This window comes from Astatotilapia calliptera, chromosome 17, assembly GCF_900246225.1.
Source record: "Astatotilapia calliptera chromosome 17, fAstCal1.2, whole genome shotgun sequence".
Classification (NCBI taxonomy): domain Eukaryota; kingdom Metazoa; phylum Chordata; class Actinopteri; order Cichliformes; family Cichlidae; genus Astatotilapia; species Astatotilapia calliptera.
Genome location: NC_039318.1, coordinates 6079244 through 6095949, shown reverse-complemented (window position 1 = coordinate 6095949; position 16706 = coordinate 6079244). Strand labels below are relative to the sequence as shown.

Here is a 16706-nt window from a genome sequence, read left to right as displayed (position 1 = left end):
AGCTACAATTGCAACAGCACAAACCACAACAACTGTGTCACCAACAACAACAACAGGTCCTGCAACCACGTCCTCAGCGGCACCAAACACAACAAAAGTTAGTCCGACAATGACAACAGCTGCACCACTTACAACTATTACAACACCAAGCACAACTACAACAGCACAAACCACAAAAACTGTGTCACCAACAACAACAACTGCTGCAACTACGACATCTAAGTCACCAACTACAACTGCCGTAACATCAGCCACAACGACAGGTGCTCCAACCACTATAACAACTGCTCAAACAACAACAACAGCTGTTTCAACCACAACCGTAGTGGCACCAACCACAACTGCAGCAGCACAAACCACAACAACTGTGTCACCAACAACAACAACAAGTGCTGCAAGTACGACATCTAAGACACCAGCAACAACGTTGGTCGCATCAACCACATCAAACGTTGCTCCAACCACAATAACAACTGCTCAAACAACAACAGCTACTCCTACCACAACTGCAGTTGCACAAGCCACAACAACTGTGTCACCAACAACAACAGGTCCTGCAACTACAACATCTAAGGCACCAAGTACAACTGCCGTGACATCAACCACAACGACAGGTGCTCCAACCACTCAAACTACTGCTCAAACAACAACAACAGCTGCGCCAACCACTGTAACAACTGCTCAAACAACAACAAAGGCTGTTGCAACCACAAACGCAGTGGAACCAACCACAACTGTAGCAGTACAAACCACAACAACTGTCTCACCAACAACGACAACAGGTGCTGCAACTATGACATCTAAGGCACCAACCACAACAACTGTGTCACCAACAACAAAAACAGGTGCTGCAACCACGACCACAGTGGCACCAACAACAACCACAGCAGCACTAACCACTACAACAGTTACTCCGACAATGACAACAGCTGCACTACTTACAACTATTACACCACCAAGCACAACTGCAACAGCACAAACCACAACAACTGTGTCATCAACAACGACAACAGTTGCTGCAACTACAACATCTAAGGCACCAACTACAACGACAGCACACACCACAACAACTGTGTCACCTCCAACAACAACAGGTGCTGCAACCACGACTGCAGCGTCACCTACTACAACCGCAGCAGCACCAACCACAACAACAGTTACTCCAACAATGACAACACCTGCACTACTTACATCACCAAGCACAACTGCAACAGCACAAACCACAACTGTGTCACCAATAGCAACAACAGGTGTTACAACTCTGACATCTAAAGCACCAACTACAACCGCTGTGGCATCAACCACAACAACAGCTGCGCCAACCACTATAACAACTGCTCAACCAACAACAAAGGCTGTTTCAACCACAACCGCAGTGGAACCAGCCACAACTGCAGCAGCACAAACCACAACAACTGTGTCACCAACAACGAAAACAAGTGCTGCAACCACGACCACAGTGGCACCAACAACAACCACAGCAGCACTGACCACTACAACAGTTACTCCGACAACGACAACAGCTGCACTACTTACAACTATTACACCACCAAGCACAACTGCAACAACACAAACCACAACAACTGTGTCCCCAACAACAAATACAGGTGCTGCAACTATGACATCTAAGGCACCAACTACAACCGCGGTGGCATCAATCACAACAGCAGCTGCTCCAACAACAACAGGTACTGCAACCACGACCACAGCAGCACCAACCACGACCGCAGCAGCACCAACCACGACCGCAGCACCACCAACCACAACCGCAGCACCACCAACCACAACAACTGTGTCACCAACCACAACAACAGGTGCTGCAAGTACGATATCTAAGACACCAGCAACAACGTTGGTCGCATCAACCACATCAAACGTTGCTCCAACCACAATAACAACTGCTCAAACAACAACAGCTGCTCCTACTACAACTGCAGTGGCACAAACCACAACAACTGTGTCACTAACAACAACAGGTCCTGCAACTACAACATCTAAGGCACCAAGTACAACTGCCGTAACATCAACCACAACAACAGGTGCTCCAACCACTATAACAACTGCTCAAACAACAACAACAGTTGCTTCAACCACAACCGTAGTGACACCAACTACAACTGTTGTAGCACAAACCACAACAAGTGTGTCAACTGCGACGACAACAGTTGCTGTAACTACAACATCTAAGGCACCAACTACAACCACAGCTGCATCAACCACAACAACAGCTGCTTCAACTACAACCCCAGCACACACCACAACAACTGTGTCACCACCAACAATAACTGCAACAACAACAGGTACTGCAACCACGACCGCAGCAGCACCAACCACAACTGCAACAGGACAAACCACAACAACTGTGTCATCAGCAACAACGACAACAGGTGCTGCAAGTACGACATCTAAGGTACCAACTACAACCGCAGTGGCATCAACCACAACAACAGCTGCACCAACGACTATAACAACTGCTCAAACAACAACAAAGGCTGTTTCAACCACAACCGCACTGGCACCAACCACAACTGCAACAGTACAAACCACAACAACTGTCTCACCAACAACGACAACAGGTGCTGCAACTATGACATCTAAGGCACCAACTACAACTGCAACAGCACCAACCACAACAACTGTGTCACCAACAACGAAAACAGGTGCTGCAACCACGACCGCAGTGGCACCAACAACAACCACAGCAGCACTGACCACTACAACAGTTACTCCGACAACGACAACAGCTGCACTACTTACAACTATTACACTACCAAGCACAATTGCAACAGCACAAACCACAACAACTGTGTCCCCAACAACAAATACAGGTGCTGCAACTATGACATCTAAGGCACCAACTACAACCGCGGTGGCATCAATCACAACAGCAGCTGCTCCAACAACAACAGGTACTGCAACCACGACCGCAGCAGCACCAACCACGACCGCAGCAGCACCAACCACGACCGCAGCACCACCAACCACGACCGCAGCACCACCAACCACAACAACTGTGTTACCAACCACAACAACAGGTGCTGCAAGTACGACATCTAAGACACCAGCAACAACGTTGGTCGCATCAACCACAACAAACATTGCTCCAACCACAATAACAACTGCTCAAACAACAACAGCTACTCCTACCACAACTGCAGTGGCACAAACCACAACAACTGTGTCACCAACAACAACAGGTCCTGCAACTACAACATTTAAGGCACCAAGTACAACTGCTGTAACATCAACCACAACAACAGGTGCTCCAACCACTATAACAACTGCTCAAACAACAACAACAGCTGCTCCTACCACAACCAAAACAACACCAACTACAACTGTTGTAGCACAAACCACAACAAGTGTGTCAACAGCTACAACAACAGTTGCTGCAACTACAACATCTAAGACACCAACTACAACCACAGCTGCATCAACCACAACAATAGCTGCTTCAACTACAACGACAGCACACACCACAACAACTGTGTCACCTTCAACAACAACAGGTGCTGCAACCACGACCGCAGCGGCACCTACTACAACCGCAGCAGCACCAACCACAACAACAGTTACTCCAACAATGACAACAGCTGCACTACTTACATCACCAAGCACAACTGCAACAGCACAAACCACAACTGTGTCACCAATAGCAACAACAGGTGTTACAACTCTGACATCTAAGTCTCCCGCTACAACCACAGTGGGATCAATCACATCAACTGTTCCTCCAAACCCAATAACAAAATCTCCAACCACAACAACAGCTTCAATCCCAACCACTATGTCTTCAACAACAAAATCCACAACGACAACAAGTAACGCATCTTCTGCCAATTTGAATGTTTTCCCTCTTGTACTGGGACTCTTTGTCTTCATCATCTATTATTAAACAGGAAAATCACAGATGGAAATTGCATAATAACCCATAAAACTGTGAAGGCACATTTTTATTGTCAATGTTTACTTCTGTTCTTCTTGTTTAGTTGGGATTTAAATTTCATAAAATTCAGATGTGATTAAAACAGCTTGGGTAATAGATAACTATTTAACACACAATTACCTTTTTCCAAGTGAGTTATAAAGTGTAATATACATTTACTTCGAAACGTATTTATCTATTCATTAAACTTATCATGCAAATGTCTTGAATAAATGTAATAGTGTGCAATAATATGAACAGAAATATATATCCATATATCCATAACTAGTTATTTGGGGATTTTTGTTATGCATATATATTGTCAGTTTTATATTACAACAATTATTCAATTATCCACTGAATGCATCATTCATTCAAATGAATTACCCATTCAGTGACAGCATTTTTAACACTAGTTCAGTAATTACACCAAAAAAGCCAAAGGATAACAACTGTGACCATGATAAAGTTTTCAACAGACATTACGGTGGGAACTTCTTTTTTTTTTTTGCATTGGAGATATCCCATTGATGGGAAGTATGGTGGACAAAAAATGAGCTATGACAATATGTTTGTTTTGTAAAATGTTATGATTACTCTCATATGTCAATTATTCGCTTGATTATTCTCTGTCATATTGATTATTACACGAGGCTGCACTTTTAGCATATCTAAAATTACAGAGCAAATTACCAAATTATCCATATCTTATTTAAGAAGAGATACTCTGATCTCCCCAGAATGTAGACTTGTACTCTCTTCACACTTTATAAGACCAAATAATGCAATCAATTGTTTTTCTACACTACACTACTTTGCACTACCTTGGAAATATTATAATACGTTTCTTCAATAAAATGTTTTATAATAATCAACAGATTTTTTTGTTAAGAAATGTCAGGTCTTTTTTGGGCTTTTCTATTTTCCTAATGGAAATACAAATTTGGATAATTGAAAAGGTACGTGGATCTTTTGAAGTATTTGTTCTTTTCAAACTAATACATCTCTATTTCTATTACTCAGATTTCAATAATAATAATAATAATAATAATAATAATAATAATAATAATGAAGTTCTTTGGTCTTTAGTGGTTCTAAAAAGCCTAAAGGGCTTTGAGTGGTTCATAAGACCAGAGAGCATTATTGAAACTTTTTTGATACAAAAGTTTCATTAATGCTCGTACATTACATAGTAGTACACAATATATCATGTCATAAGAACCAAAATGAATGAATGTAATGGAAGTAATAACTGATATGAATTTTGTTTTGTGACCAAGCAGAAAAGTCATCCAACATCCCTGATAATAATTATGAAATCAAATTAGAGAATATTCATTCAGCTTTTTTTTCTCATAAATAATTTTAATGGCTTTCCCTTTTTTTTAAATCAAGTACAGAGCCAAAAAGTAGATTCAGGTGTAGATCGGCAGCTGAGTTGGAATGACGCAGACAGCTAGCTTCGACATAGGAAAGGTATTTTGCAGCAGAGATGGAAATTCTTTAGAGCAGGCGGCAAAGGAGATGGAGCTCTTCTGGAGGTGGAGAAGGAAAATTCATTTCAAGCTCTGACAAAGTGTCTGGTGCCCCATAGCCCTCTACTCTCCTGTCAGCTGATTTGGGGCACCTGCTTGGTTGGTTAACCTGAGCAACCTGCCCCCTACCGATCACTCTCAACAAAACTTAGTATCCAGCTCAGCCACCTTCATCTGTCTTTTAATCAGTGCCACTGTCACCAAACCAAACATCATAGCAGGTCTCACTACCGTCTTGCAAACCCTCCCTGTATTTGTCACAGCGGGACTGAACGGACTCACACGCAGGCTCTAGGTCTTGAAAGCACAAGAGTCTTTATTACGATACACCAAGTGATTATTTACAAAGGTGAGGGGAAAGCCGGGCTCGGGGGTCCACACACGAACGGGAAAGATGCCAAAAGTCACACACACACTCCGTCCACTCCTCACGCTCCTCTTCACACTCCAATCACTTAGGTAACACAGGGGTTGGTCCAGGGAATCTGTACACAGAGACACGAAGGGATTATAAGGCAAATCACTGTGAAAACACTCTAGAAGTAACTGGGCTGGGGTTACACTGACGAGGGTCGGCAACGGTCCAACGACGAGAAACACAGAGCTTCCATCTTATAAAGGAGCTGGAACACTCGTGATGAGCCACAAGTGTGTGATTGCGACCAGGTGCGTGGGCAAAAGGCAGGAGCCCACAGGTGAGCTCCGCCCAGGCAGAGGGAGGAGGGAAAGAAGGGAAGGGAGAGAGCAGGAACAAAAAAAGAATATAAAACCATATGTAGCCATACTGAGCCGACCGGGTAGGCACAGGGACCCTGACAGTATTCTATTAATGAACCCAATTCCCCAGATCCCAGACAGATCCCATCCCTGTAACGTAAGGGTGATTACTCAAACAGACACACACATACCATGAAAGACAGAGAGAAATAGAAAGGCCCAGAATAAAGAGAGACAAAGAGAACTGACACAGATGCACAGGAGGACTGGAGGAACATGAATATTAAATATTATTCCAGAATCTTGATTTCATCTCACTAAATTCCATGATGGACACAATTAATTGTCCTTTCTAAGGATTTTACCAAAAGGTTGATTCTGTTCATCTGAAGTTAGCGTTTTCAATGGGATAAACATTTCATCACTCATCCAAGTGACTTCTTCAGTCTAACCTGACTGCAGCTTTCCCCAATCTTATAAACAATACATTTGCACAATAACTGAAACCAGCCCACTGAATAAACAATGGGCTGTGAGGTCTTGATGCATGCTCAATCATCCAGGTAAGTAAATCACAAAAAGTTGATTCTGCTCATCTGGATGTAGTGTTTTCAGTGGGAGAAACATTTTGTCACTCATTGGGGGTGATCGTGGCTCAAGAGTTGGGCGTTCGTCTTGTAATCGGAAGGTTGCCGGTTCGAGCCCCGGCTCCGGCAGTCTCGGTCGTTGTGTCCTTGGGCAAGACACTTTACCCATAGCCTACTGGTGGTGGTCAGAGGGTGGCGCCAGTGTCCGGCAGCCTCACCTCTGTCAATGCGCCCCAGAGTGGCTGTGGCTGCAATGTAGCTTGCCATCACCAGTGTGTGAATGTGTGTGTGTGAATGGGTGGATGATTGTGTATAGTGTAAAGCACTTTGGGGTCCTTAGGACCAAGTAAAGCGCTATACAAATACAGACCATTTACCATCCAAGTGACTTCTTCAGGCTACGTCCACACTAATGCGTTTTCGTTTGAAAATGCATTGTTTTCACTCCTTTTTGGCCTCCCGTCCACACTGAGACGACGTTTTCGCTCATGGAAAATGCAGCATTTTGAAAACGCATACATTTGAAAACGGTGCTTTCGCGTCGCAGTGACAGTGAAAACTGAGTCTTTCTAAAACAATGACGCATGTTAGTCATATGATGCAGACATGTGACCAATTAACTAAGATACCAGAGGGCATTATACAGCAGTTTTTTGTTTGCTCTCAATTTTGACAGCCCTATTAAAGATTAATATCAGTCTGTACATGCTCCAGATAGCTATTCTTCAAATTCTTTAACTCTCACTCGCTTTTTCAACTTTGTACTTTTGTGTTACTCGCAGCAACAACTCCACCTCATTGTTAGTCCATTTAAAAAACTCGGTGCTTTCCTCAACATTTTTCAGCGACATTTCAAAGAGCCGGAAAGTAAATAAGAAGCAGTCAGAAATGAGGCAGGTCGAATCTTCTTGCATTTCACGCATGCGCAATACTGGAACGTAAGCATTTTCGGCTGTTTCAATGTGGACGCGCAACTCTGTGAAAATGACTTAAAACACTAGTGATAGGTTTGTAGCTTAAACCTATTCGCTGAAACGACCCCAGAGTGGTCGACCCCAGAACGCAGAGTGTGACCCCATGAAGACTCCCCAAAGCTGGTGCCAGGAGTCAGTCCATCTAAACAAAAGGCTCTTACACTCAAACAGATATACGTGTGTTTGCTATACCATATATCAACAAGAGAAGATACGACCTCTCCTAGGAGGTGTGTGATCTATGCCAGAACAGTCTATAGAGCAGTGAAAGCACCCCCCTCTTCATGCTACACAGAGTTGTTACAGACCTCCTAGGATGAGACATTCTTTCAATCTACAACTGATTATCTACTTCTAAGCATATGTGAGTAAATATTTCTAAGCATAAATGACAATAAACAATACAAATCTAACAGCTAGTGTGGACGCGGAGCGTTTTCCAATGAAAACGCCGTTTTCAAATCTATCCGGGCTAGTGTGGATGTACCCTCAGTCTCAGATGACTGCCGGTTTCCCCAACCTTAGTTCATTTGCATACTGACTGAAACTAGGAAACTAGGACCACTGAATGAACAACGGGCTGGGAGGTCAGTTCCTTGATCATTAGTATGCAAATTATCATGACTATTGATCAACATCCACTGATCAGAGCTCATTGATCAGCAACCACTGATCAATGGCCATGAGTACCATTCACATAGAGTTGGGGAATGGCTGCAATCACAGCAATATAAGATGGTGAAAGATGTATCCTTAGGCCCCTTCCTCGATTCAAAGATGGTCTTTCCCGTTTCACGAAAATGGCCTCCTTGTCTCCCCGCTCAGACCAGCTGTCAGAACAGTTGAAACATATTTTTTCTAAACACAGCATCTCTGTGGCTTTTAAACCCCAAAACACACTGCGCCGAAAATTGGTCCACCCCAAGGATCGGGTCCCCCAACATAAACAGAGTACTATAGCGTACGCTGTTAAGTGTCAGGAGGATTGCCAGGATTTATACATCGGGAAAACCAAACAACCTCTGGTGAAGGGGATGGCACAACATTGAAGAGCTACCTCGTGAGCTTAGGACTCGGAAGTCTATTCACACCTACAGGCCAGTGGACACTCTTTCAATGATGAGGATGTACACATCCTGGACAGAGAAGCATGCTGGTTTGAGCGGGCAGTCAAGGAGGCCAGACCATCTGGTGCAACACTCCATCACTCTCCTTCTTGGTTCTGTGTGCTTTCACTGTTGAACAAATCCCCCAAAGAAACACCAGCAAAGAGATGTGTGTGCTACTCAAACTGTGGAGACACATTAAAGTTTTAGCAATTTTCCAGTTGTTAAGGTAATGATGGACAGTTATTTCTCTTTACTTAGCTTACTGGTTCTTGCCATAATATGAATTCTAACAGTTGTCAAATAGGGCTGTCAGCTGTGTACCAACCTGACTTTTGCACAACCCAACTGATGGTCCCAACCCCATTAGTGCCTCTGTCAGTGCGCCCCAGGGCAGCTGTGGCTACAATGTAGCTTGCCATCGCCAGTGTGTGAATGTGTGTGTGAATGGGTGAATGACTGAATGTAGTGTGAAGCGCTTTGGGGTCCTTACGGACTAGAAAAGCGCTATACAAATGCAGGCCATTTACCATTTACCATTAAGAAGGCAAGAAATTCAACAAATGGACCCTGACAAGGAACACCTGTGAAGTGAAAACCATTTCAGGTGACTATGCCATGATGCTCACTGAGAAAAGGCCAAAGGTTTACAGTGCTGTCAATCAAACAAAGGGTGGCTACTTTGAGGAATCTAAAATATAAGACATATTTAGAGTTATTTATCCATTTCTTCTTTTCTACACAATTGCATCTATCTTGAGTCAAATATTTGATGTCTTCAGTATTTATCTACAATGTAGAAAGTAGCAAAAATACAGGAAAAGCATTACGTTTGAATGCAATAATAAATCTGGTACTTACACACTTCAACAAAATGAAAAAAGGAACAACCATAGTAATAAAGGACTCATCAGGGAAGCGTTTCCATAAACGGTATAAATAATGTTTTCAGAAAGTTTTATGTGAGCTGATACAAATCTGACCATGTCCCAAATACAGAAGATATTCACAAATTCATCAGTAGTATAGATCCACCTCATTTACTGCAAGAACAAACTAGGATGTTTGATAAGCCGATATCTCCAGAAGATCTATTTTGCGCTCTTTATCAAATCTCAAATAACAGAGCACCTGGGCCAGATGGCCTCCCTGCTGAGTTCTACAAACATTTATAAACAACTATTTCCCCCTTATTTATAAGAAAGGTCGAAGAATTTATGACTAGCTCCAGATTTCCTCCTCTTGTGAATACTCCAATGATCACCCTACTATTAAAACAAAATACAGATCCCACTAACAGCTAATTACAGACTGCTTTCTCTCATAAATACAGACAATAAAATTATAAGCAACATGCTGCATCCCACCTATGTCAGCACTCATCCACCCTGACCAGGTTTTCTTAAAGGCAGACATACAGCTATCAACATTCGTGAATTATTCAACTTAATGAAGCTTTCGCAATGTCAAAAAAGTAAAACTATAATCATATCACTTAATGCAGAAAAAGCAAGGTATTTTTGTTTGCACTACTCATGTATCTTTCACAAAATATATGAATACATTTGCTATATTTTGTAACTTTCCACCTAATTTTATTATTATATCTAAATATATATTCTCATAACACTAACTGTTATTTTTAATCATAAACTAGCAAAAACGTTTAGTTAATACAAGTATTACAAATACTATCTTCTTATGGCAATAATAGTGTAGGACCAATGACCCACTAAGAACAAGCAATGTAGGTATATGATTTTTGTAAGCGACCTGCTGGATGTTTTTTTGCTTGGAAAAGTCCGCTCTCCATCCGCTCTCCTTGCATAAGCGATGAATAGAGAACTGTAAGTGCCTACATCAATAAGGCATGTACAAATATTTTATAAAAAATCTAAATCGTATATATTTGTACATTTGGCAGGTCAACTGAGCCTTAAATGGATGTAAGATTAGAATGGTGTGGTACAATAACATTTTACAGCAGCACATGTTCTCTATTTGCTTGCAAGTAAACCTAAATTAATATTAACACAAGGGATCTTATTTCAATTTATATTAATTACTCTAATTAACCATTATGATTGTTATTATTATTAAATAATTAATAAAACTCAGAAAGTTGAGTGACTTTGTCTTCAAAAAGAAAAAAAAAGCCCATTTCATTTTTATTTATTGAATTATTTATTGTCATTCATCCATGTCAGTCATGTGAGGTAAGCACTGATGATGAGTACACCAATAAGTTTGTCTTTTATTTGTTGTGCTGAAAGAGCCTGTTTTTTAAATGTAAGGAGGAAAAAGTCAAGTTAGTGTTAAAATGTTGAAAAAAGTACCTGTGCAATCTTTGGAATACAGATAGTGGTTGAAATGATTAAATTATATTTGGTGTATCTAACTTTTTTCCAAATTAGCTCATATAAAATAAGAAAGAACCTTACACTATACAAATTTAGCACAATTTACAGACAATTATATTGTGTATTTCTACTGTGCTGAGAGATTTCCTTCAAATAAAAAGTATAAAGGGCAGTAAAAAGTTATTCATGTAAAACCTGAAAGATCAACACCGGAATGTACCTGAAAATAAATGTCCGTTTTCTTTCTTCAGTTTCATGACATACAATACATTGTGTATTTTGGTTTAATAGCATGTGTGTTTGTATTATTGCTGTAGATTTTATATGTTTTATATATTTTAAAGTTTTAAAGTTGATCTACAGCATTACATCTTATTTTATAATGATGTTATGTGTTAGTATCACACTATTTGTGATTAAACACATGGTGTGAACTAACGCTATGGTTACGTTATATATTGAGCATATGCCCCAATAATACAAAGAAGAAGAAACTGATATATCTATTAAGAATTATGTCACTGTTTAAGTATAAGAGCCCTTTGCTTAGGTGGACCGCTGGACTCCTAGCACTAGCTTTGGGGAGTCGTTCACAGGGTCACATCTTGACCCACATTCACACACACACACACACACATACATACACACACAGAGACTGATACTCGTTGTTCACATGTATGCCTGTGTAAGATGTCATATGTTAATGAACCTATGCATATTCATGTAACCACAATAAAAGGCAGTGCTACAGGGAAGCTGACCGAGAGTGACTGGGGTTCGAGTGGCAGGAACAGCGCTTGTCTCAGTCGTCTCCCTCATGCACGAGATCACACAGAGAGTTCTCCCTGCTTTTGCTAGCTGCAGTAAATTGCCTCGGCTGTTCCAGCAATAGCTTTGTGCCAACATAAACCTAACAGCCATCTCCCTGTACAACTCCTCCATCTAACACACTGTAAACACTACAATAGTTACACCCTTTTTACACACGTTCTTTTCTACTCTGTAATATTCTTGTCAATTTTCTTGATATTTATTTATAATCCCCTCTGTTAATCCTTGATATTTATAATTGAGTGATCTGGATATATTAGTGCTATTTCTTAAATGTGTAAAATCTGTAACATGATGTATTGTTTGGAGTTTAGTCTGTTACTGTTACTATTTTTACCATTTCTTCTTGGAGCAACTGTGACCCACATAATGTCCTGAGGGATTAATAAAGTATTCTGATTATGATTGTGATTGTTTCAGAATACATGACATGCCATTATCCAATGACACATCTGCTTACCTGTATCTTTTGCTCGTTTCTCCTCCTCTTCTTTTCTCTTTTTTCTAAACTGAGCACCTGGCTTTAAACTTTTCTTGTCCATCTTCCATTTGATTTTAATGTTGCACTCCAGTATGAACACCTATGCGCCAAACCACAACATAACCTAAAAAACCTACACCTTAGCTCACAGATTCACTTTGTGTAGGGTTTATTTCTGGGATTTCGGACAACCCAGAATTAAAATCATGAATACATAATGGGCTTGGATTTACAACATTATAAATGAAATGTGCTCTCTTTGGAAGCAGCAGGGCCCCCTCCCCTTTCGACAGGTTGTGTGTGAGACTTTAAATCATCAAACTGTAAATTTTAAATTGTTATTGATCCCTTTACCCCGAGTCCGAAAGTGTATATTTATTTTCTTACTCTTCTTATATTTATTGTTTGTTTACTTGCACTGCTGTAACTGGAGCCTCGTCGTCTCGTCTCTCTGGACTGTATGTAGCGGAGATGACAATAAAGTTTTTTTTTTGTTTTTTTTTGCCTGTCCCATTTGGTTCTTTAGCCATCAGAATTGTTGTCTGAAGACCAACAAGGATACCCAATGGATTTACTTTGCCAAATGGATCTTCGTGGCATTGCCGTATTGGTCCATTTGGTCGATCTTTGTTTTTATTATTTATTATATTTTATTTTCAGATGTTACAGATGGGACAGACATGAGTGAGGGATAGGAAAGGGAGAAAGAAAGAGGAAGGAAAGGAAAAACAGAAGGGGAGAGGGACAGTGAGAAAGGGGGGGAGAAAAAAAATAAGAATCTCCTGGATCACCTGTTGAGAGAAGAATAGAAAACAAGCAAAAAAACAAAAAAAAAACAAAGCAACATACTAAACACAACACCATCGCATTAATCTAGCTAAGTGTAAACAGCAGTAAATACTAAATATTCAATGTTGTTGTGCAGTACGCAGGACAGATGTGCTTCGAAGTAGTAGCCAAGAAAGGTGTAATTTAAGTCTATGAGCAGTGAACACCCGTGTGCATACCTGTGTGGATCAGCGTGCTTGTATTCCAAAGGTTTCTCCATGTAACGATCTGCTAGGGAGTGTGGGGGGGGGGGGGAGCCACAGCCCCGTCCTCCAGGGTATGAAGCAGGTATGGAGGAGATCAAAACTCCAGACATCCAGAGGCCCCCAGAACACAAGAGACCATAGAAGACCAACAGAGGGGCAGCCGCGCCACTGTCCCAGCAAGAGCTGAGGAGAGTCCCAGATGAGGGCTCACTCAGCTGCCGCGGAGCAGAAGCCAGGGGGAGTTGCAGTGACGCGCCCGTGAGCTCCGCCGGCAGCCTGAGTGACCGAGCCCCAGGCCGAGAGGCCGGGGGCACCCCACCTCCGAAGTGGCCCGATCAAGCCCCAGGTTCCAGGCCTCGATAAGCGGCCGCCAAGGAGTGAGCCGGTGTGTACCTGGACGCCCACCCCCAGACACAAAGAACCACCAACGCACCGACACCTGAGGGAGTCCGCCACCGGCAGGGGAAGTGGTGGAGGGGTGGAGATAGGCCTCCAAACCTTGGAGGGCCTGAGGTGTCCCCAGAGAGGTGGTGTCTGATACCCAACCTGACATATAGACACAGACATACAGGCACACACAGACACAAACATCCATTCCCCCCCCTCATGCTCTCATATGCACTCACTCCACACTCAACCAACGTGGAGACAGACATAAAGAGACGCTGTACACACGATCACACTCCCCAAGCGTACTCTATAAACCGGGTCTAGGTACCCTTGCCCCTGGAGGGGGGAACTGCACCCAGACCCAGGTGGTGTTACCCTTTTCCCTGCGGTGGGGAGAGGCAGACCGCCCCGACTCCGTAGCAGCAGGGAGGCCCCACACTCCAGACCGCAGTCGGACGGCCAACTCCTCCTAGCCCTCCCGCTCCAGCAGGCCGCAGAGAATGGGGGTGGGAGAAGACTCCAAACCTCCCTCCACCCGCTCATTGTAGTGTTGATTCATGTGTGTTCTAAGGTGCAATTAAAACCCAGGAGGGCATGGAGCTACCTGCCAAGAAGCAGCAGGTAAACGCATAGTCCCTCCTGATAGCCCTCAATGTCTAAGTGTATTTAAAATTGAGAGGTGGGCAACAACGCCAGGGGTGAGGTGTACACCCTGATGGTAATATGGACTCCGTGATTGTGCCCACCCCCAAGATCCTATATGTATGTGTAATGAGAGTGTGAATAATGTGAATGTCTAAGTTGTGGGATAAAATTGAGGCAGAGGCAGCCGGAAGGGGACAGAGGGGGGGGTAGCCTCCTCTGCACCCTGGTGACATACCCCTACTCCAAGGTCCTGCATGTGTGGGTGGTTGTGGTGGAGCGGGAAGAGGGAGGAAGCTGGAGATGGGGAGGGAAGGAAGGGAGGGGCAGGTAACCCCTCCCTGGGGCCAGCTCCCCCGCTGACCCCAGTAGGCACTCCCACACTCCGCGACCCGCCAGGGAAAGAGGGCCCAGGCCCATCCAGACCGGGGCCCAGTGCAGCAGCGCCTCCCGGCCCCACAGAGCCCGGGACAGTTCACCCAACCCCACCACAGAGAAAACTGCACCCACCCCACCATCCACTCATCTTCCAGACTACATAAGACAGTAAACGCCCAGGCTGAGATCTTCCTCCACCTCTCCTGTGTCTCCCCCTCCTGCAGAGAGAGTCCCTGAAGAGAGGAAAGCTCCTGCAGATGTGACCATCTCCCCCACCAGTTGAAGAGCCCCCCAGGCGGCTCGACGCACCGGCGGCACCCTGCTCCAGGGCTGGGCCCCCATGCACCCACCCGCCCACAACCCCGGCAACACACCAACCAGGATCCAAGCCCCCGAGGCCCGGCCCGGGCCCCAGCCCGGAGACGGAGCGCCCCCACAACCTCACGCCCATCCCGGACCCACCCAGGGGCAGCCAGGCTACCAGGTCAGTAACCCACGTCCGTCAGCACAGACCCTCCCCTAGCCCCGCTGCACGCAGCCGCGAGGAAACAGTCACCTGAGAGCCAACAGAGCCCCCAACCGGACATGACCACTACCCCGGGTTGAGCCCCCCAAGGAAGATGCCTCCGGGGAACCCCCCGACGCCCTAAGCCTTTCCCTACCCCCACACCAATCACAACAGTGAAGGGGGGACCAAACTATGACCCCCCACCCCCACTAGGTGATGGAGCTGATAAAAGGAGCCCAGAGCAATTGATCTGATGTGGTGGCAGAGGCTGTATCAAGACTAATGTAATCTAATAGATAATTTCTATATTGGTTAGAATTAAGATTATTTTTATTTTTCCAGTTCATGAGGACTGTTTTCTTGTCTATGCATAGGGCAGTGAAAATCATATGGGCTATGTTCTTTTCTGAAGTGACATTATCTAAGCTGCCCAACAAACACACTAAGGGGGAAGTTGGAATGTTACATTTCAGACACTTTGATAAGTCTTCACATATCTCGCGCCAAAACTTTTGCACTGGTGGACAGAACCAAAGAGCGTGGATGTAATTGTCTGGTGTATTGCCTTGACAGTGTGAGCAGTTGTTGGAAGATGTAAAGCCCATCTTGAACATCCGATGACCTGTATAGTGCACTCTATGTAGTATTTTGTATTGTATTAATTGCAGACTGGGATTTTTAATTAATTTAAAGGTTTTTAAGCAAATCTGAGACCAGAAGTTTTGGTCTAAGCTGACTGATAAATCTGCTTCCCACTTTGCAATAGGAAGGGATATTGATTCATCTAATTTAGAAAGTGTTCTGTATATTTTAGATAATAATTTGGGGGATTTAAGAGTAAGAAAATGTGCCGCACTTAGTGGTGTTTGTAATTCAACTTGACTGAGGTTAAATTTCTTTTTTACTATGGATTTAATTTGTTGATATTCTAAAAATCTTGTCTTGTTAATCCCATATTGTGCAACTAGTCTGTCAAATGGAATAAATTCTGTTCCCTCTAATATATGTTCTAAGTATTTAATTCCTTTACAACTCCATTCTGGGAAATTAATCATATTATTGTTTTGTAATATGTCAGGGTTATTCCAGATAGGTGTACGTTTGCATGGGATTAATGAAGACTCCGTTATTTTTAGAAACTCCCACCATGCTGTCAGAGAAAAGCTGATGTTGATACTTTTAAAGCATTCATGTCTTTTGATGTTTGAGCTAATAAATGGTAGGTCTGAAATCTCTAG

The 16706-nt window shown here is 43.2% G+C and overlaps 1 protein-coding gene across 1 annotated transcript; it reads left to right on the top strand.

Moving 5' to 3' along the window:
- The first annotated feature begins 13 nt into the window (after positions 1-13).
- LOC113009435 (GATA zinc finger domain-containing protein 14-like) lies at positions 14-3825 on the top strand. Its single transcript, XM_026147713.1, has 9 exons — positions 14-1116; positions 1275-1607; positions 1689-1823; positions 2208-2387; positions 2430-2576; positions 2661-2828; positions 2910-3044; positions 3429-3665; positions 3708-3825. The coding sequence occupies exons 1-9, from the start codon at positions 110-112 to the stop codon at positions 3823-3825; spliced, it is 2460 nt and encodes an 819-aa protein (XP_026003498.1). The 5' UTR covers positions 14-109.
- The last annotated feature ends 12881 nt before the right edge of the window (positions 3826-16706 follow it).

Bases quoted from the DNA above. Each gene is read 5' to 3' on its own strand.
- LOC113009435 (XM_026147713.1), top strand. From the start codon at position 110: ATGACAACAGCTGCACCACTTACAACTATTACAACACCAAGCACAACT. The intron at 1,824-2,207 runs GTACGATATCTA...CTACAACCACAG, and splicing joins CACAACAACAGGTGCTGCAA to CTGCATCAACCACAACAACA. The intron at 3,045-3,428 runs GTACGACATCTA...CTACAACCACAG, and splicing joins CACAACAACAGGTGCTGCAA to CTGCATCAACCACAACAATA.